A 21,546-nucleotide genomic window follows, 5' to 3' on the forward strand; every position below is an offset into this window, starting at 1 on the left:
CTAATTCTAATACCTCTGTATGCATTAACGTTATAGCACAGCCCTGATGATTTATTGATGTACAGGCTGTACATCCCTGTTTGTCTGTCTGTCACTCAGTTATGTAGATTCATTTCGATATACTCTATAGCCTTCCTCTGTAAAAGGGTCAGGGCCAAACATGTTCAAATTCAGCACAAATTAAATGAACATTTTAAATAGAATGACTTATAATATTGAATCTGATCGTGTAAAATTGTTGCCTTTAAAATGATGTGATTAACAAATTAACATAACATTTTAATTCATGTTGAGATTCTAAATTTAAGTAACTGAAGTAATAATTTTACGGCATATATAAAAATAACCAGCTAATTTAGAAATGGAGCAATATCATGTAAAAAACTATTTACAATAATGACTTGATAAAACAACCTAAATGAATAAATGCAGACAATAAAACAGATATATTTATTGGGTATGATGATATAAACAGAAATATAATATCTTTCCTCCATCTGTCTTTTTCCAGTCATACAAATACATTGTATTGTGTCATATTTCTTACTGTTGTATTGCAGTCAACAGAAGCCACTGAAACACATCAAATAAGAATCTATAGGTGAAATGCAGAAGTGACAGAGAGAACAGTGTCCCTACAGGGCCAGGCAGTGTGGTATACAGTAGGATAAATGCCTGCACGCCTCCCAGTCATGTTGTTTAAACGGCTTCTTTCCTTCCATCGGCCAGGCTAGTTAACATGCTACACAGCCCTCCCTACTTAACCCAACCCTAGATCAATGTTCCCACAACGTTCTGCTGGGTTTGGGTTAAATGAAGAACTCTGTCAAGCATACTAAACGCTAGGGACAGCATCAGACCGGCAACGGTAAGGCTTCACTACACAATGGAAGCAAGCATGGTGTGTGTCAGAGTGTGTATTCTAGCATCGTTAACAACGTTAATGTGATATCATTTCTTGCAATTCTGAGCAATTGTCTGTATCCATGTGTCACCAGTTCTAGGAGATGGTGAACTACTCATAAAGAATATAAATATTACTCTCTACCACATCATTCATCAATATTGTGAGTTTATGAATCTAAAAGTACATTTTTACACATATTTAATTTACTGATTAACACAATAGGAACTAAACACATCTCAAGTAGATAACCAAGCCGTGGGAAGGTGTAAATCTGGTCTAAATCAGAAGAAGATCAGTGTAATGTTTCATATCGCTACAGCTATTGATTTATCATACATTTTTCGTCCCAAAGCTGGGACTCAATTAATGACGGTTGAACACAGGCAGCAACCCTTCATTCTGTTGTTTTTTAATTACAAATACTAAATCATTCCAGCGTGTGCCTCCCGTCCCACATACACACATACACACACAATCTATCCGTTGGATCCCCGCTCTCCTAGAACGGCTTCCACACAACACCTCAAGGGGACACTGTTGCCCTGCTGAAAAGATGGCCGACCCCATCTAAAATAAATAAATAAAGTAAGATAAAGGGAGAAAAGTTCCTTCATTTTAACAGTCAGGCAGGCGGGCGTGCAGGCGGCCCAGGGAGTCCTGGCCAGCCCATTTGCAGTGCGGCGCTAACAGGAAGTGAAACAACGCCGTAACTGTCACCCATATTGTAGTGTCCAGTAGGGGGGAGGTCTGCGGTAATAACATGTAGAAAAGTATTTTATTGACAAGCTGCCATTCCCTGTTTGCATTAGACAATTTGAGAGCATGATGACTGCACTATAGGCCCCCAAGTCCCTTACCTCACATACCTGAGACGAAGAGAGAGAGAGAGAGGAACAGAAAGAGAAGAGAGGCTTCTTGCTTCTGTTAACTGCAAAATAACAGTAAACAATTTGACACAATAAAAACATATATTTTAATGAGTGAGAAAAGAAGGATTGAAGCCATTATATTTCTGTTTATATCATCAAATGAGTAAAAGATAGTGGGAAGGAGAGCGAGAAGAGCAGATAGCAGAAAGGAGCAGGAAGAGAGGTATAGATAGAGCAGAGAGAGAGAGAAAGAGGGACTATGTTTTCCTGAAGCATTGATAACACCTCTAAATAATTAAGAGTTCACTTCCTGTCAGAAGCTCCTTAATGTCCTGTTCTGTCTGTCTGTCTGTCTGTCTGTCTGTCTGTCTGTCTGTCTGTCTGTCTGTCTGTCTGTCTGTCTGTCTGTCTGTCTGTCTGTCTGTCTGTCTGTCTGTCTGTCTGTCTGTCTGTCTGTCTGTCTGTCTGTCTGTCTGTCTGTCTGTCTGTCTGTCTGTCTGTCTGTCTGTCTGTCTGTCTGTCTGTCTGTCTGTCTGTCTGTCTGTCTGTCTGTCTGTCTGTCTGTCTGTCTGTCTGTCTGTCTGTCTGTCTGTCTGTCTGTCTGTCTGTCTGTCTGTCTGTCTGTCTGTCTGTCTGTCTGTCTGTCTGTCTGTCTGTCTGTCTGTCTGCCTGTCTGTCTGTCTGTCTTGTCTGGAGAATTATGGGAGGACCCCTAACGTACTTCACCAGATCAGGTTTATACACACACACGTACATAAACGCACATACACGCCCTCTCCCCCACCCCTCTGCCCTTCTTCTGCTCGCATAATCTTGGATAAAACAGGGGGGAGGGGAAGGGAACAAACAGGGGGATGGGGAGAGGGAATTTGGGGGTCTCAATGCTGAGTGTCCCCTAATCCCCCTTCCCCTCTCTCTCTCTCTCTTTATCCTTTTCTCTGTGTTAAATCTGTCTCAGCAACATTCAGCATACATGGCTGAATGTGACCTCATCTGTGACCTCATCAAACACAAAGGCTACCTGTTCCGAGGTAGCAGTTGGAAAAATCACAAAGGCTACCTGTTCCGAGGTAGCAGTGGGAAAAATCACAAAGGCTACCTGTTCCGAGGTAGCAGTGGGAAAAATCACAAAGGCTACCTGTTCCGAGGTAGCAGTGGGACAAATCACAAAGGCTACCTGTTCCGAGGTAGCAGTGGGAAAAATCACTCTGTCAGCATGAAGGCAAGATTTTGTTCAGATATCCATTTAAGCCCTATTATTTAATTTATATATTTTTAACATTATATTTAGAGGTCCTGTATATCAAATAGCATAATTGAAATTAATTTAAATGATAGCCTTAATTTTGTTGACTGAATTATGTATGTAATCCTCTAAATTGTGACTACAATACTACACACGTGTGAATACTTTCTGATCAACATGTCACTTTCTCTTCTCCAGGGTTACAATGCATGTATTACATCCCAATCTAGGCCTTGAAATATCTTCATACAAGCTAAATATCCAGCATAATGTAAACCACTTCATATAAAATACATGAACGTGAAACAGTGCGGCTGGAGCATTCAGAGGAGGAAGCAGAAGTTAAAGAGAAGGTTCTCTATTGTAATGATTGAATAATGCTCTTACAAACATCCAATTAAACACAGGATTGATAATAGAATCTATATAATTGTGAGCAGTAACTCATACACACCACTGACAGCAATATTTATCATCGATTCACACGGGATTTGGTTACTTTTTTCTCCTCTCTTAATTCAACAGTGATCATTTCTATATTGTATAATAAAAGTGTGTATTTCATACTTGCCAGGTCGCAATTGTAAATGAGAACTTGTTCTCAACTTGCCTACCTGGTTAAATAAAGGTGTTCTCAACTTGCCTACCTGGTTAAATAAAGGTGTTCTCAACTTGCCTACCTGGTTAAATAAAGGTGTTCTCAACTTGCCTACCTGGTTAAATAAAGGTGAAATAAATAAATAAATACAAATACTCATACACGTGCAAATAAAATACTAACCTTAATACTAACCTTAATACTAACCTTAATACTAACCTTAAAATACTAACCTTAAAATACTAACCTTAATACTAACCTTAATACTAACCTTAAAATACTAACCTTAATACTAACCTTAAAATACTAACCTTAAAATACTAACCTTAATACTAACCTTAATACTAACCTTAAAATACTAACAGTAAAACTAACCTTAATACTAACCTTAAAATACTAACCTTAAAATACTAACCTTAAAATACTAACCTTAATACTAACCTTAAAATACTAACCTTAATACTAACCTTAATACTAACCTTAATACTAACCTTAAAATACTAACCTTAATACTAACCTTAATACTAACCTTAATACTAACCTTAATACTAACCTTAAAATACTAACCTTAATACTAACCTTAATACTAACCTTAAAATACTAACCTTAATACTAACCTTAATACACTAACCTTAAAATACTAACCTTAATTGAACAACATTTCATTCCATCCTTATGGTACAATTTGAACAGATTCTTATTTTTTTAACTGCCCATATTTTCTTTACAAAAAAATAATATCTCAATGATTTTAAAGAGATATGTCTATCATTCACATGAAGAGTGATACATTTTACTCTCGGTCTGAGCCATGTGTTCTAACATTGTGAAAGGGAAAATGAATGATGTCATATTAAACATGAGAAGCAGGCCAATTATTTCCGCTCATATTTCATGTAAAACGTTTCTTCATCCATCTACTTCTCCCTTCTCCCGCTTGCTCTTTTTTTCAGTCCTTCTCTCTGTATTACCCCTGGGGTGTCACTTTAAAACATACTAATAACTTCTGTCGTTTATTTATCTATTATTCATGACAATAACAAAGGAAAAGGAGACTTTGTGGTAGTTCGCACACGGTCACACAGTGGGTGTATATGGGTGTGTGTACGTGTCACCAGCGACCTGAGGGGTATCCTGCGAATAAGGTTTAAGGATTTCGTGAGGTAACTTTGCTCAACTCTGAGTTCAACTCAGGATAACTGGTCATACGAATGTGGCTCACCTTTTAGCCAGGTACATTTCTATAGCAATGAATCTTTCAGAACTAACCTACTCTGGGGCAGGCTAACTCAGGGCTAACTCCATTTACCCTGAATGAAATGACTGAGCTGCGAGCTGAGGTCTAATGCAATCAGATTCTCACCCTCATGCAAAGATTGCGTCATCGTCCCCTTCATTTGAGGAAGACGACTGATTAAATATTTATTTAGTCAAATGTTTTGTTTTTGTGTGTAATTCTTTGAAATTTTAAAATATATCACATTACACATTTAGTAATGACAAAATGCATTTTAAACTACACACAATATAACTATTTTGTATGACTTAATAAAAAATCTACAGTACCAGTCAAAAGTTTGGACATACCTACTAATTTCAGGGTTTTTCTTTATTTTTACTATTTTCCACATTGTATATTGCAAAGCTGTCTTCAAGACAAAGGGTGACTACTTTGAAGAACCTCAAATATAAAATATATTTAGATTTGTTTAACAATTGTTTTGTTGCTACATGATTCCATATGTGTTATTTCATAGTTTTGATGTCTTCACTATTATTCTACAATGTAGAAATGATTAAAATAAAGAAAAACCCATTAATGAGTAGGTGTGTCCAAACTTTTGACTGGTACTGTATATTGATAGGAGTTGGAAAAAAGATGTTTGTGCATTGAAAAGACTCTAAACACAAAAAATTACATTAACGATAAGTAACAAAATAAAGACGACACTTTTAAAAGCCTATTTCACACCATACGCTTCTGAATTTGCAAGATAACTTTTCTTTCATTTTGATTTCTGCACAAATTAAAATGTGTCTCTGACTCGCCCACGGGTTGATGTTTCAGCGTCGTCTCAATGAAGAGTTCGGTGTTTGACATGCACTCGCTGTTACAAGCCTGCTAGAGTTAGCGCCAGGCAGACGAGCAATATCCACCGTCGTAGAACGGGTGAAGTCTGAGCTGTAATGTGAAGCTAACTGAAGCTGGTTAGCTTTAGAAAACCCTGAATAGATCTAGCTTGCTTCGTAGGATGCCCCTTTAGCAATCACACACACACACTGTTCTGAGTTTTATGTTAAGGACACACACACTCACACACTGCTCAGCCCTAGGACACAAATAATAATACCACCCCTCTCCACAGCCACCTATTTAACATACAATGTTTTATATCACATTTGATGTTTGTCAACTCTTTATTGTTTTACACTGGTGCAGAGGTTACTACATCCAGTGATGTGACACAACATTTGCATCGAAATACAACAGATTATTTAATAAAAAAATATGAATGTGAAATGTATGGTTAGTTTTAGTAATGTCACCAATAGGGCGGCAGGTAGCCTAGTGGTTAGAGTGCTTGGCCAGTAACCGAAAGGTTGCTAGATTGAATCCCTGAGCTGACAAGGCAGTTAACCCACTGTTCCTAGGCCGTCAATGAAAATAAGAATTTGTTCTTAACTGACTTGCCTAGTTAAATAAAAAAAATATATAAAAAATAGGATAATATTGGAAGGATGAGAGACATGTAAAGACAAGACAGGAGAGACAGACAAAGAGACAAGAGAAGAAGAGTACAAGAAGGAAAAGGAAGAGAGGTGGACAAATAAAAAGACAGACAGAGATGTAGACAGGATGTTGTCTAGAGGGAGAAAGACAGACAGAGAGATGTAGACAGGATGTTGTCTAGAGGGAGAAAGACAGACAGAGAGATGTAGACAGGATGTTGTCTAGAGGGAGAAAGACAGACAGAGATGTAGACAGGATGTCGTCTAGTGGGAGAAAGACAGACAGAGATGTAGACAGGATGTCGTCTAGTGGGAGAAAGACAGAAAGAGAGATGTAGACAGGATGTCGTCTAGAGGAAGAAAGACAGACAGAGACGTAGACAGGATGTCGTCTAGAGGGAGAAAGACAGACAGAGAGATGTAGACAGGGTGTCGTCTAGAGGGAGAAAGACAGATAGAGAGATGTAGACAGGATGTCGTCTAGAGAGAGAGAGAGATTGGCCGATGAGACAGACAGAGATGTAGACAGGATGTCGTCTAGAGAGAGAGAGATTGGCTGATGAGACAGACAGGGTTTCCCGGTCGCTCGCTGAGGGACAGTGGCGTCTCTGGGAGTTGTAACACTTCTCCACCACCAATCTCAGTGCTTGCACATCACGGCACCACTAAACACACACACTCTCATATCCACACCCTGGCATACTGGCCTAAAACCGCACCGGGACTGCCTGGCATAAGCCACTCGCCAGCCCTTAAACATGCACAGCATCTACACTCTCAACGCCAGCACTGCCACACACACAAGACAAACCCAATGGGCTTGCTATTGCCAGCTTTGCCAAATCCTGACACAAACACACACAGTGACCAGCTTTGGCAAATCCTGGTCTTATCCCAGTGCTCTCAGCATTCTCTGTGGAGTATTACTGGGAAATATCTCCAGAAAGCAGAGCGTTCCAGAGGAGAGGCCGGAACTCCCCAAACTCCTGACTGCTCTCAGGATTAACCAGGGAAACCAGTGAGCTTCCAAACTGCCCCCTTATATCCCAAACTCCTGACTGCTCTCAGGATTAACCAGGGAAACCAGTGAGCTTCCAAACTGCCCACCTAGACTGGCTAGGCCACTCCAGGACCTTGAAATGCTTCTTACGAAGCCACCCCTTCGTTGCCCGGGCGGTGTGTTTGGGATCATTGTCATGCTGAAAGACCCAGCCATGTTTCATCTTCAATGCCCTTGCTGATGGAAGGAGGTTTTCACTCAAAATCTCATGATACATGGCCCCATTAATTCTTTCCTTTACACAGATTAGTCGTCCTGGTCCCTTTGCAGAAAAACAGCCCCAAAGCATGATGTTTCCACCCCCATGATTCACAGTAGGTATGGTGTAACTCAGCATTCTTTGTCCTCCAAACACGACAAGTTGAGTTCTTACCAAAAAGTTATATTTTGGTTTCATCTGACCATATGACATTCTCCCAATCTTCTTCTGGATCATCCAAATGCTCTCTAGCAAACTTCAGACGGGCCTAGACATGTACTGGCTTAAGCAGGGGGACACGTCTGGCACTGCAGGATTTGAGTCCCTGGCGGCGTAGTGTGTTACTGATGGTAGGCTTTGTTACTTTGGTCCCAGCTCACTGCAGGTCATTCACAAGGTCCCCCCGTGTGGTTCTGGCATTTTTCCTAACCGTTCTTGTGATAATTTTGACCCCACGGGTTGAGATCTTGCGTGGAGCCCCAGATCGAGGAAGATTATCAGTGGTCTTGTATGTCTTCCATTTCCTAATAATTGCTCCCACAGTTGATTTCTTCAAACCAAGCTGCTTACCTATTGCAGATTCAGTCTTCCCAGCCTGGTGCAGGTCTACAATTTTGTTTCTGGTGTCCTTTGACAGCTCTTTGGTCTTGGCCATAGTGGAGTTTGGAGTGTGACTGTTTGAGGTTGTGGACAGGTGTCTTTTATACTAATAACAAGTTCAAACAGGTGCCATTAATACAGGTAACGAGTGGAGGACAGAGGAGCCTCTTAACGAAGAAGTTGCAGGTCTGTGAGAGCCAGAAATCGTGCTTGTTTGTAGGTGACCAAATACTTATTTTCCAACATAATTTGCAAATAAATAAATTAAAAATCCTACAATGTGATTTTCTGGATTTTTTTTTCTCATTTTGGCTGTCATAGTTGAAGTGTACCTATGACGAAAATTACAGGCCTCTCTCATCTTTTTAAGTGGGAGAACTTGCCCAATTGGTGACTGACTAAATACTTTTTTGACCCACTGTATATATTATTTATTTATTTATTTTTTATTATTCTTTTTTTAATATCAATATTAATTTTGTTGTTGTTGTGCATACTGTGTATATTTATGTTTAATTATACAGAGTGCATTTGAAAAAGAGACGTAGTTCTCAATGGGGCAGCAGGTGGTTAGAGTGTTGGGCCAGTAATTGAAAGGTTTCTAGATTGAATCCCTGAGCTGACAAGGTAAAAATCTGTTGTACTGCTCCTGAACAAGGTAGTTCTAGTCTGTCATTGAAAATAAGAATTTGTTCTTAACTGACTTGCCAAGTTAAAAAAAGGTTAAATACGTTTATTTTTATATTCCTTTTGAAAATAAAGGTTAAATAAATGAAATTGCCTTTTCTCTGTACCCTCTCCTCCGCCCTTTCCCTTAGCCTCTCTCTCATACCCCTCTCCTCCGCCCTGTCCCTTAGCCTCTCTCTCATACCCCTCTCCTCCGCCCTGTCCCTTAGCCTCTCTCTCATACCCCTCTCCTCCACCCTAACCCTTTCCCTTAGCCTCTCTCTCATACCCCTCTCCTCCACCCTAATCCTTTCCCTTAGCCTCTCTCTCATACCCCTCTCCTCCACCCTGTCCCTTAGCCTCTCTCTCATACCCCTCTCCTCCGCCCTGTCCCTTAGCCTCTCTCTCATACCCCTCTCCTCCACCCTAACCCTTTCCCTTAGCCTCTCTCTCATACCCCTCTCCTCCACCCTAATCCTTTCCCTTAGCCTCTCTCTCATACCCCTCTCCTCCACCCTAACCCTTAGCCTCTCTCTCATACCCCTCTCCTCCACCCTAACCCTTAGCCTCTCTCTCATACCCCTCTCCTCCACCCTAACCCTTTCCCTTAGCCTCTCTCTCATACCCCTCTCCTCCACCCTAACCCTTTCCCTTAGCCTCTCTCTCATACCCCTCTCCTCCACCCTAATCCTTTCCCTTAGCCTCTCTCTCATACCCCTCTCCTCCGCCCTGTCCCTTAGCCTCTCTCTCATACCCCTCTCCTCCACCCTAACCCTTTCCCTTAGCCTCTCTCTCATACCCCTCTCCTCCACCCTAACCCTTTCCCTTAGCCTCTCTCTCATACCCCTCTCCTCCACCCTAACCCTTAGCCTCTCTCTCATACCCCTCTCCTCCACCCTAACCCTTTACCTTAGCCTCTCTCTCATACCTCTCTCCTCCACCCTAACCCTTTCCCTTAGCCTCTCTCTCATACCCCTCTCCTCCACCCTAACCCTTTCCCTTAGCCTCTCTCTCATACCTCTCTCCTCCGCCCTGCCCCTTAGCCTCTCTCTCATACCCCTCTCCTCCACCCTAACCCTTTCCCTTAGCCTCTCTCTCATACCCCTCTCCTCCACCCTAACCCTTTCCCTTAGCCTCTCTCTCATACCCCTCTCCTCTACCCCTATCCCCCCTAACCGCTCTACCCTAATCCTCTCCCCCTCTCTTCTCTTCCCCCTCCAACTTTAACCTAAACCCTCTCCCCTTCTTCCCTAAGACAGACACTCTAGTCAGCGTGTGCAGAGCTGCAGTGTGAGAACCTTATCACTGTTGGAAGGAACACTCTGTTCCTCTCCTCTGACTTTAAGAGACACACTCTTCCATCTCACCATCTCCTCCCCCTCTGTCTCCTCTCCTCCCTCTCTGTCCCCTCTCCTCCCTCTCTGTCCCGTCTCCTCCCTCTCTGTCCCCTCTCCTCCCTCTCTGTCCCCTCTCCTCCCTCTCTGTCCCCTCTCCTCCCTCTCTGTCCCCTCTCCTCCCTCTCTGTCTCCTCTCCTCCCTCTCTGTCTTCTCTCCTCCCTCTCTGTCCCCTCTTCTCCCTCTCTGTCCCTTCTCCTCCCTCTCTGTCTTCTCTCCTCCCTCTATGTCTTCTCTCCTCCCTCTGTCTCCTCTCCTCCCTCTCTGTCTCCTCTCCTCCCTCTCTGTCCCCTCTCCTCCCTCTCTGTCCCCTCTTCTCCCTCTCGGTCCCCTCTCTGTCCCTTCTCCTCCCTCTCTGTCTTCTCTCCTCCCTCTATGTCTCCTCTCCTCCCTCTGTCTCCTCTCCTCCCTCTATGTCTCCTCTCCTCCCTCTCTGTCCCCTCTCCTCCCTCTCTGTCCCCTCTCCTCCCTCTCTGTCCCCTCTCCTCCCTCTCTGTCCCCTCTCTGTCTCCTCTCATCCCTCTTTGTCTCCTCCCACTCCTCTCCTCCCTCTCGGTCTCCTCTCCTCCCTCTCTCTCCCTCTCTGTCTCCTATTCTCCCTCTCGGTCTCCTTTCCTCCCTCTCTCTCCCTCTCTGTCTCATCTCCTCTCCTCCCTCTATGTCTCCTCTCCTCCTTATCGGTCTCCTCTCCTCCCTCTCTGTCTCCTCCCCTCCCTCTCTGTCTCATCTCCTCCCTCTCTGTCTCCTCTCCTCCCTCTCTGTCTCCTCTCCTCCCTCTCTGTCTCCTCTCCTCCCTCTCTGTCTCCTCTCCTCCCTCTCCTCCCTCTCTGTCTCCTCTCCTCCCTCTCTGTCTCCTCTCCTCCCTCTCTGTCTCCTCTCCTCCCTCTCTGTCTCCTCTCCTCCCTCTCTGTCTCCTCTCCTCCCTCTCTGTCTCCTCTCCTCCCTCTCTGTCTCCTCCCCTCCCTCTCTGTCTCCTCTCCTCCCTCTCTGTCTCCTCTCCTCCCTCTCTGTCTCCTCTCCTCCCTCTCTGTCTCCTCTCCTCCCTCTCTGTCTCCTCCCCTCGCTCTCTGTCTCCTCCCCTCCCTCTCTGTCTCCTCTCCTCCCTCTCTGTCTCCTCTCCTCCCTCTCTGTCTCCTCTCCTCCCTCTCCTCTCCCAGATTGTATGGATGATGTAGGTTCAGGTCTCTAGGAGAGCCATAGGTATGTAATTAGCATACAGAAGGAGGATATGCCTGTCTGTCTGGTTTAAACAGGACTAATATGGCAAGAGACTACTCAGTGGGGTGTGTATCCTTGGCCTGGTAACTGATGGCATGGGGCCAGCCACATTGCTCCTCTCCTGGGCAGATAAAAGAAGCCCCACAAATCCTCCAGCCCTGCCAGAGAGAGAGAGAGTGTGTGTGTGTGTGTGTGTGTGTTGGTGTATGTGTATGTGTATGTGTGAGAGATCAATAGAGAAAGAGAGCGAGAGAGCCTATCTGAGTGAGTGAGTGAGTGAGTGTATGTGGGCGAGCATGCTAAGAGTGTGTCAGTATGTGTTTCTGTGTGCGTGTGTGTATGAATGAAGAAGCATAGATCAGAGGCCTCTGTGTGAGTGTGAGGGGAAGGGCTGGCTCATGGCGGGAATCCAGTGTAAATTCAGTCATTAGATTGCTTCCAGAAACAGTATGCATAAATAAACACAGGACAGCGAGGACGAGAGGAGGCGGGGAGAGGAGGAGAGGACGAGAGAAGGCGGGGAGAGGAGGAGAGTGGAGAGGAGGGGAAAGGAATAGAGGAGGAGAGGAGGTGGGGGAAAGGAGAAGAGGACAAAAGGAGGGGGCAGAGGAAAGGAGCGAGGAAAGGAGCAGGGGAGGAGGAAAGGAGTGAGGGGAGAGGGGAGAGGAGGAAAGGAGGGGGAGAGGAGGAAAGGAGGGGGAGAGGAAAGGAGAGGAGGAAAGGAGCGAGGGGAGAGGATGAAAGGTGCGGGGAGAGGGGAGAGGAGGAAAGGAGGGGGAGAGGAAAGGAGAGGGAGAGGAAAGGAGAGGAGGAAAGGAGCGAGGGGAGAGGATGAAAGGTGCGGGGAGAGGATGAGAGGAGGTGGGAGATGAAGGAGAGAGGAGGGGGAGAGGATGAGAGGAGGTGGGAGATGAGGGGGATGGGGAGAGGAGAGGAGTAGGGAGAGGAGGAGGATGGGGAGAGGAGAGGAGGAGGGAGAGGAGGGGGATGGGGAGAGGAGAGGAGGAGGGAGAGGATGGGGATGGGGAGAGGAGAGGAGGAGGAGGGGGATGGGGAGAGGAGAGGGAAAGGCAAAGAGGGAGAGGATGGAGGATGAAAGGAGGGAGGAGAGAGGAGGAGGAGAGGAAAGGAGAGGAGGAAAGGAGCGAGGGGAGAGGATGAAAGGAGTGGGGAGAGGATGAGAGGAGGTGGGAGATGAGGGGGATGGGGAGAGGAGAGGGAGAGGAGAGGAGGAGATGGGTTGAGGAGAGGAGGAGGGAGAGAAGGGGGATGGGGAGAGGAGAGGAGGAGGAAGAGGAGGGGGAAAGGCGCAGAGGGAGAGGATGGAGGATGAAAGGAGGGAGGAGGAGAGGGGGGGGGGTGAGAGGAGGTGGGAGAGGAGAGTGAAAGCATGTATCCAACCATCTCAGTGGTCTTCTGAAGGGGGGACTTGTGTGTGTGTGTGTGTGTGTGTGTGTGTGTGTAATCCTTAGTAGTATTTTTGTCTGCATTGTACAGTAGGAGTGCTGACACCATACTCTGTATACATTGGTATGTGTGTGTATGTGTGCATACGTGTGTGTGTGTTTGGGTTGTACCTGTAACAGTGTAGTTGAGCGGTCCATCCGAGGGTGTGTGAGTGTGTATTGTCCCGGTGCTAGTCATGTTGATGTGGTAGAGTCGTATGATGCCATTGGCTTTAGAGGGAGGGGCCCAGCTGAGCCTTAGAGAGCCAGGACCCAGAGCTGTAACTATGGGAGACCCCACTTCCTCTGGTACCCCCTGCACAGTAACAGCCAGGACCTAGAGAGAGGGAGAGAGAGACCTGTTAGTCACTGACACATACAAGAGAAACAGAATGCTCGGAACATGACATCATTACCTACAGTGCCTTGCGAAAGTATTCGGCCCCCTTGAACTTTGCGACCTTTTGCCACATTTCAGGCTTCAAACATAAAGATATAAAACTGTATTTTTTTGTGAAGAATCAACAACAAGTGGGACACAATCATGAAGTGGAACGACATTTATTGGATATTTCAAACTTTTTTAACAAATCAAAAACTGAAAAATTGGGCGTGCAAAATTATTCAGCCCCCTTAAGTTAATACTTTGTAGCGCCACCTTTTGCTGCGATTACAGCTGTAAGTCGCTTGGGGTATGTCTCTATCAGTTTTGCACATCGAGAGACTGACATTTTTTCCCATTCCTCCTTGCAAAACAGCTCGAGCTGGATCATTGTCTTGTTGGAAGACAAATCTCCGTCCCAGTCTCAGGTCTTTTGCAGACTCCATCAGGTTTTCTTCCAGAATGGTCCTGTATTTGGCTCCATCCATCTTCCCATCAATTTGAACCATCTTCCCTGTCCCTGCTGAAGAAAAGCAGGCCCAAACCATGATGCTGCCACCACCATGTTTGACAGTGGGGATGGTGTGTTCAGCTGTGTTGCTTTTACGCCAAACATAACTTTTTGCATTGTTGCCAAAAAGTTCAATTTTGGTTTCATCTGACCAGAGCACCTTCTTCCACATGTTTGGTGTGTCTCCCAGGTGTCTTGTGGCAAACTTTAAACAACACTTTTTATGGATATCTTTAAGAAATGGCTTTCTTCTTGCCACTCTTCCATAAAGGCCAGATTTGTGCAATATACGACTGATTGTTGTCCTATGGACAGAGTCTCCCACCTCAGCTGTAGATCTCTGCAGTTCATCCAGAGTGATCATGGGCCTTTCCTTTTGAAAAACAAATGACAGTCCCACTTAGCGCAAACCAGATGGGATGGCGTATCGCTGCAGAATGCTGTGGTAGCCATGCTGGTTTGGAATCTGACATCACCGACAACGATGAGAGAACTGGCAGTGTGGTGCCAGGACAACAACCTCTCCCTCAATGTGAACAAGACAAAGGAGCTGATCGTGGACTACAGGAAAAGGCGGGCCGAACAGGCCCCCATTAACATCAACGAGGCCGTAGTGGAGCGGGTTAAGAATTTCAAGTTCCTTGGTGTCCACATCACCAACGATCTATCATGGTCCAAACACACCAAGACAGTTGTGAAAAAGGCACCACAAAACCTTGTCCCCCTCAGGAGACTGAAAAGATTTGGCATGGGTCCCCAGATCCTCAAAATGTTCTACAGCTGCACCATCGAGAGCAACCTGACCGGTTCCATCACCGCCTGGTATGGCAACTGCTCAGCATCTGACCATAAGGTGCTACAGAAGGTAGTGTGTACTGCCCAGTACATCACTGGGGCCAAGCTTCCTGCAATCCAGGACCTAGATAATAGTCAGTGTCAGAGGAAGGCCCATAAAATTGTCAGAGACTCCAGTCACCCAAGTCCTAGACTGTTTTCTCTGCTACCGCACGGCAAGCGATACCGGAGCACCAAGTCTAGGTTCAAGAGGCTTCTAAACAGCTTCTACCCCCAAGCCATAAGACTGCTGAACAATTAATCAAATGGCCACCCAGACTATTACTTTTTACACTGCTGCAACTCACTGTTTATTATCTATGCATAGTAACTTCACTCCTACCTACATGTACAAATGACCTCTAACCTGTACCCCCGCACACTGACTCGGTACCGGTACCCCCGTATATAAATAATAAATTGTTATTGTTATGTTATTGTGCAACTTTTTATTATTTTTACTTTAGTCTATTTGGTAAATATTTTCTTAACTCTTCTTGAACTGCACTGTTGGTTAAGGGCTTGTAAGTAAGCATTTCACTGTAAGGTCCACACTTGCATGTGACAAATAAAGTTTGATTTGATTTGGTTAAGTGTGCCTTGAATTCTAAATAAATCACTGACAGTGTCACCAGCAAAGCACCCCCACGCCATAACACCTCCTCCTCCATGCTTTACAGTAGGAAATACACATGCAGAGATCATCTGTTCACCCGCACCACATCTCACAAAGACACGGTGGTTGGATCCAAAACCTCCAATTTGGACTCCAGACCAAAGGACAAATTTCCACTGGTCTAATGTCCATTGCTCGTGTTTCTTGGCCCAAGCAAGTCTCTTCTTATTATTGGTGTCCTTTAGTAGTGGTTTCTTTGCAGCAATTCGACCACGAAGGCCTGATTCACACAGTCTTCTCACTCTGGGTCTTCCATTCCTGTGGCGGTCTTCATGAGAGCCAGTGTCATCATAGCTCTTGATGTTTTTTGCGACTACACTTGTTCCGTATTGACTGACCTTCATGTCTTAAAGTAATGATGGACTGTCATTTCTCTTTGCTTATTTGAGCTGTTCTTGTCATAATATGGACTTGGTCTTTTACCAAATAGGGCTATTTTCTGTTTACCACCCCTACCTTGTCATAACACAACTGATTGGCTCAAACGCATTAAGAAGGAAAGAAATTCCACAAATTAACTTTTAACAAGGCACATCTGTTAATTGAAATGCATTCAAGGTGACTACCTTATGAAGCTGATAGAGAGAATGCCAAGAGTGTGCAAAGCTGTCATCAAGGCAAAGGGTGGCGATTTGAAGAATCTCAAATATAAAATATATTTGGATTTGTTTAACACTTTTTTGGTTGCTACATGATTCCATATGTGTTATTTCATAGTTTTGATGTCTTCAATATTATTCTACAACGTAGAAAATAGTACAAATAAAGAAAAACCTTTGAATGAGTAGGTGTGTCCAAACTTTTGACCGGTAGTGTAAATATTATTTAAAAAGGGGAGTAGAATTCCACTTTCCGTGTGTATTTCCCTGGTCTATAAAGACATGACGGAACCAGAGGGGAGATAGATAAGAGAGGATACAAGGAAAGAGGAGAGTGATTGACCCAGGCATTGAACCAGCTGCACTACAGCAGCATTTGAAGGTTTTACTATTGCAAGGCTCAAATGATATACGGTTGTATCTGACCAGCCAGTTGCTCTGGATGAGAATATGTGCTAAATGACTCAATTCAAAGGGGAAACAACAACAACAACACCAAACAAAGTGTGTAAACTTTGCACCCGGTGTGAACGTTTAGTGACTGTCGAGTGAGCAAAGAGAATTACCTGGCAATCTGGTCCTCATGGTAGCAGGGATATCCTGGTCTAATAGAATGTCACTACTGTTTCCCTCTGCTGTCCCACACCCTGACACACTATTAGGACAAGACCACAACACCTAGTTACCACGCTGTTCTCCCCCTCCTTCCTCCCATCCCTCCCTTTGTTACATTCAATTCTTCTCTGTTTCTCCCTTTTCCCCATCACCCCCTTTCTCCTTCTCTCTCTGACCCTTTCCATTCTCTTCACTTACCCTCTCCCTGGTCTATATTTCTCCCTCTTCTCCCTTTCTATCTCTTTCTATCTCTCACATCTCCCCCATCTCTGACTCTTTCTCTTCCCTGCACTTTATCTCTCTCTTTCTCTCTCTTCCATCTCTTTCTTTCTCTTCCCTGCACTTTCTCTCCCTCTCTCTCTCTCTCTCTCTCTATCTCTCTTCAATCTCTCTCTTTCTCTTCCCTGCACTTTCTCTCTCTCTCTCTTTCATCTCCCTCTTTCTCTTCCCTGCACTTTCTCTCTCTGACCCTTTTTGTTACTTTCACTTCTTCTACCACCCTCCTCTCTGGTCTCTCTCTACCCCCCCTCTCTGGTCTCTCTCTACCCCCCCCCCCCCCCCCTGGTCTCTCTCTACCCCCCATCACTCTCTACCTCCCCTTTCTGGTCTCTCTCTACCTCCCCTCTCTGGTCTCTCTCTACCCCCCATCTCTCTCTATCTCCCCTCTCTGTTCTCTCTCCACCCCCCCCCCCCCCCCCTGGTCTCTCTCTACCCCCCATCACTCTCTACCTCCCCTTTCTGGTCTCTCTCTACCTCCTCTCTCTGGTCTCTCTCTACCCCCCATCTCTCTCTACCTCCCCTCTCTGGTCTCTCTCTACCTCCTCTCTCTGGTCTCTCTCTACCCCCCCTCTCTGGTCTCTCTCTACCCCCCATCTCTCTCTACCTCCCTTTTCTGGTCTCTCTCTACCCCCCATCTCTCTCTACCCCCCCTCTCTGGTCTCTCTCTACCCCCCATCTCTCTCTACCTCCCTTTTCTGGTCTCTCTCTACCCCCCATCTCTCTCTACCTCTCCCTCGCTGGTCTCTCTCTACCCCCCATCTCTCTCTACCTCCCCTCTCTGGTCTCTCTCTACCTCCCCTCTCTGGTCTCTCTCTACCTATCCTCTCTGGTCTCTGGAGGGAGCGAGGGAGGGATGAAGGACCATCGTTAAGTGAATGACCAGATTACATCAGTGTATTCTGTCGTCATGGCAGCAAGCTCCGGTGTGTGTGTGTAATTGATGTGGTTGTGTATTGGTTTAGCTTGGGTTAGGCCATAATTGGGACTGTTTGGCCAATCCAAACAGGTGTACAAACTAATCCACCTCACTCACTCAGGGCCGCTGTGTGTGTACGTGTGTGCAGGCTTGTTCTAGACCACTCTCTCTCTCCCTACCTACCTCTCTTTCTGTCAGTCCAGGGGTTTGTGTACAGGGCTAGTCTCCAGACAGAAGAGTGTGCTGTTAGCAACATAATTAGATCTAAAATTAGCCAAAAGCCAGAAAGACAGTTTTCATCTGGGCTTTCATCACCTATAAGCCCAAGAAATTAATTATTGTGTGATATCAGTGGAGTCCCAGAGAGATAGCTGGGCCTCTGTTCTCAAGCCATTAAGCTGCTATCAGCAATATCATGTCTGCTCAGCACTCCTGAACCCACCAGAGAGAGAGAGAGAGAGAGAGAGAGAGAGAGAGAGAGAGAGAGAGAGAGAGAGAGAGAGAGAGAGAGAGAGTGAGGGAGCGAGAGAGAGAGAGAAAGAGAGAGAAAGAGAGAGAAAGAGAGAGAAAGAGAGAGAAAAATAAAGAGAGAGCCCAACTGGCCAAATGGACATGAATACACCGCACCATGCGTTTCACTTCCTACACTAAAGGTCATGGTCTGTTAACCTTGTCTCTGTCTGTAGGAAATCAACCATAACACATCAACCTAATCTACATAAACACACTTCATAATGAAACATAAGATACACACGTGAACACAACCACAAACGCAAACAAGAGACACCCTGGGGGGGGGGGGGGGGGACTATGTACTGTGAAATGTAGTCACAACCATAATATCAAGTATGAAGTAAAGTTATATTATTTGAAGAAGGATCGATCAGATTTGATTCAGAGAAAGAGTTTGGCTTCTCTCTCTACATTAAGGGTCCACCTTGCTTCCTCTCAAGTGCTTCAGTTGGCTGGTTCAATGAAGCCCTGGTTATCTTCACAGTCATGAAGAGGCGGTCATATTGAGGGATAATCTAGTGTAAAATGAAGTGTTCCACTACTGTAAAATAGACTTAACTTCACACTCAGGTGCATGAAACCATCAGAGCCTTGAAGATAGAATTAGAAATGTAAGCTAATAGAACAGACACGATTCCCTTATCTTAAACGAGGTTAACCAACAGTAGTGTCTTTATGTAATGCAGTTCTGAAGGTTTCACCTTCCTGAACACATCCCAGGTCAGGGTTGAAGTAGATATGAACTAGAGGGAAGAAGGCAGAACCATGTGACCTCTGAGGTGAAGAATACGGGAACGTGGCTTTGTCTCAAATAGCACTTTGTCCCCTATATAGTGCACTAGTTTGGGCCATGCTAAAGATGATCCTATTCAGGCACATCCTGCGTCATGCAGCACTTTGACAGGTCCCCTATATAGTGCACTAGTTTGGGCCAGGCTAAAGAGGATCCTATTCAGGCACATCCTGCGTCATGCAGCACATTGACAGGTCCCCTATATAGTGCACTAGTTTGGGCCAGGCTAAAGAGGATCCTATTCAGGCACATCCTGCGTCATGCAGCACATTGACAGGTCCCCTATATAGTGCACTAGTTTGGGCCAGGCTAAAGAGGATCCTATTCAGGCACATCCTGCGTCATGCAGCACATTGACAGGTCCCCTATATAGTGCACTAGTTTGGGCCAGGCTAAAGAGGATCCTATTCAGGCACATCCTGCGTCATGCAGCACATTGACAGGTCAGTGTTGAAGGGTCAACAAGTCAGAGTTTAGAGGTGAGACGGCCCACCTGTGAGCTGTCGGTGCAGCCGGCGGTGTTACAGGCCCGGAGCCAGTACCCGTACTCCTGGAACGGACGAATCCCACCCACATCTGTAAAGCTCCTCTCGTCTCCTCGGTAACGCTCCTGTCCGTCACGCAGCACCACGTAGTGGCTGATGTCACCTGGTGGAACGGGAAACAGACCAATGAGAAAGCACAAATGTGTGTTTGTGTGTGTGTGTGTTCTGTGTTGTCGAAGCTTACCATTGGGCTTGGCGGGAGCCTGCCAATGTAGTTGTACGACGTCATCACGGTCGCCTAGGCGACTCCAGTGGGGCGGGGCCACTCCCCAGGGCGTGTCCTCATTGGTTGTCACCACAGTGACGTTGCTGTAGCCACGCCCATAACTGTTCCAGGCCGATACTCTGTACTCATAGGTGGTATAAGGCTCCAAGTCTGAGTCTGGGAATATTGTTATAACCAGTTATAGACAGTAATACCCAAGTAATAACCAGGTCATAACCAGAATCAGTGGCCAATAGTGAAGTAACAAGAGAAGACACATGACACAGAAAGTAGCAGTACAAAAAAGGCCATATAAAAGATTCAGCAATATGACCGTAAAAGTCAAGTTATGCTGTCTCATGGGGAGTATACACTCAAACACATAAACACACACACACACACACACACACACACACACACACACACACACACACACACACACACAAAAGTACTAATTATGCGTACATCTTGACTGTGAACATATGTGAGATAGATCCCTTACAGGAGAGCTTTACGGAAAGCAAACGCAAACATTTCCTCTGTTAGCAAGAGCAGTGGCTATAAACAAAGTCCCATGCCAGCATTAATACAAGTCCCAGTTTAGAGCAGTGGCTATAAACAAAGTCCCATGCCACCATTAATACAAGTCCCAGTTTAGAGCAGTGGCTATAAACAAAGTCCCATGCCAGCATTAATACAAGTCCCAGTTTAGAGCAGTATACCCTGGACAATATTTGCAATGCTGTGTGTGTGTGTGTTAGAGCTGGGACGATAATCCCAAAATTACAGGCACCGACATCGCCTTCCTCTTACCCAAGAATTTTGCTCACGTCAGTGATTTTACTACACAACGTTCCTGTAGATTGTTGTAAAAACATTATTTGATCATAAGTAATACATCTGATCATTCTGGATCCTATTTTGACAGGTTGCACATTAAAATATCTATCATGAATTCCCTGGATATGTTTCATGAAATAGCTGACCTTTTTAATCATAGGCTACCATCTCAGTTGTCTTACTTGACACTGGGAAATAATTGTCTAGAGCCCTGCTGCTAATGTAAAGTTAAATGTATTGTTGTATTTATCTTTATCGAGTAAAACAGTTACATTGATCGCAATTTGACTTTTTGTCCATATTGCCCATCTCTCGTGGCAATGGTGTGTTTGTATTTCTGTGAAACCCGGACATTGGTGATTTTAATAATTAGTTTGCATTGTAGCCAACGTGGCTCATTTTTATCTTAAGTGTATGTGGTTAAACTGAGGTTAGTAGTGGATGTGTGGTGTGTAAGATGTGTGTATGAGGTGTTTGCATGTGTTTCTGTGGTATGAAAGCGTTGTGTGTGTTTGCAGTTTGAGTTGGTGTGTGTGTGTGTGTGTGTGTGTGTGTCTGAAACATCTGGTGGATGGCGGGGCAGCGACAGCTTTATGTTCCTCTGCCCAGATGGTGTCACAGCGTTGACTAGAACCACTCTCTTCTCCTTTCCTCCACACAATGCCAACACTCACACACCCTCCACCCCGCAAACTACCATTAGTCTTGATTAAACAGACTAACCAAATAAATAATGTGAAGAAAGAGCACGCACGCATGCACGCACGCACACACGCACACGCACACACACACACACACTCCCTCCGGCTAGATAAATAAGAGCGAGACCTCAAGTGGTGTTTAAATGGCCATCTTAAAGTTGTAATGATACAGAGGTGCTCGCAGGCCCACGACACCACCCACCG

General features: G+C 45.1%; 1 protein-coding gene across 1 annotated transcript in view; it reads right to left on the minus strand.

Annotated features, from left to right (window-relative positions):
• The window catches only part of LOC139374512 (Usher syndrome 2A (autosomal recessive, mild)), a 267,344-nt gene that overhangs the window by 73,908 nt on the left and 171,890 nt on the right, over positions 1-21,546 (minus strand). Inside the window, exons 44-46 of the mRNA XM_071115513.1 lie at positions 19,781-19,978; positions 19,545-19,699; positions 13,066-13,270 (exon numbers count right to left, since the gene is read on the minus strand). Of these exons, the coding sequence (XP_070971614.1) occupies positions 13,066-13,270; positions 19,545-19,699; positions 19,781-19,978 (558 nt within the window). The remainder of the gene's footprint in view (positions 1-13,065; positions 13,271-19,544; positions 19,700-19,780; positions 19,979-21,546) is intronic.

Source organism: Oncorhynchus clarkii, chromosome 19, assembly GCF_045791955.1.
Source record: "Oncorhynchus clarkii lewisi isolate Uvic-CL-2024 chromosome 19, UVic_Ocla_1.0, whole genome shotgun sequence".
NCBI lineage: Eukaryota > Metazoa > Chordata > Actinopteri > Salmoniformes > Salmonidae > Oncorhynchus > Oncorhynchus clarkii.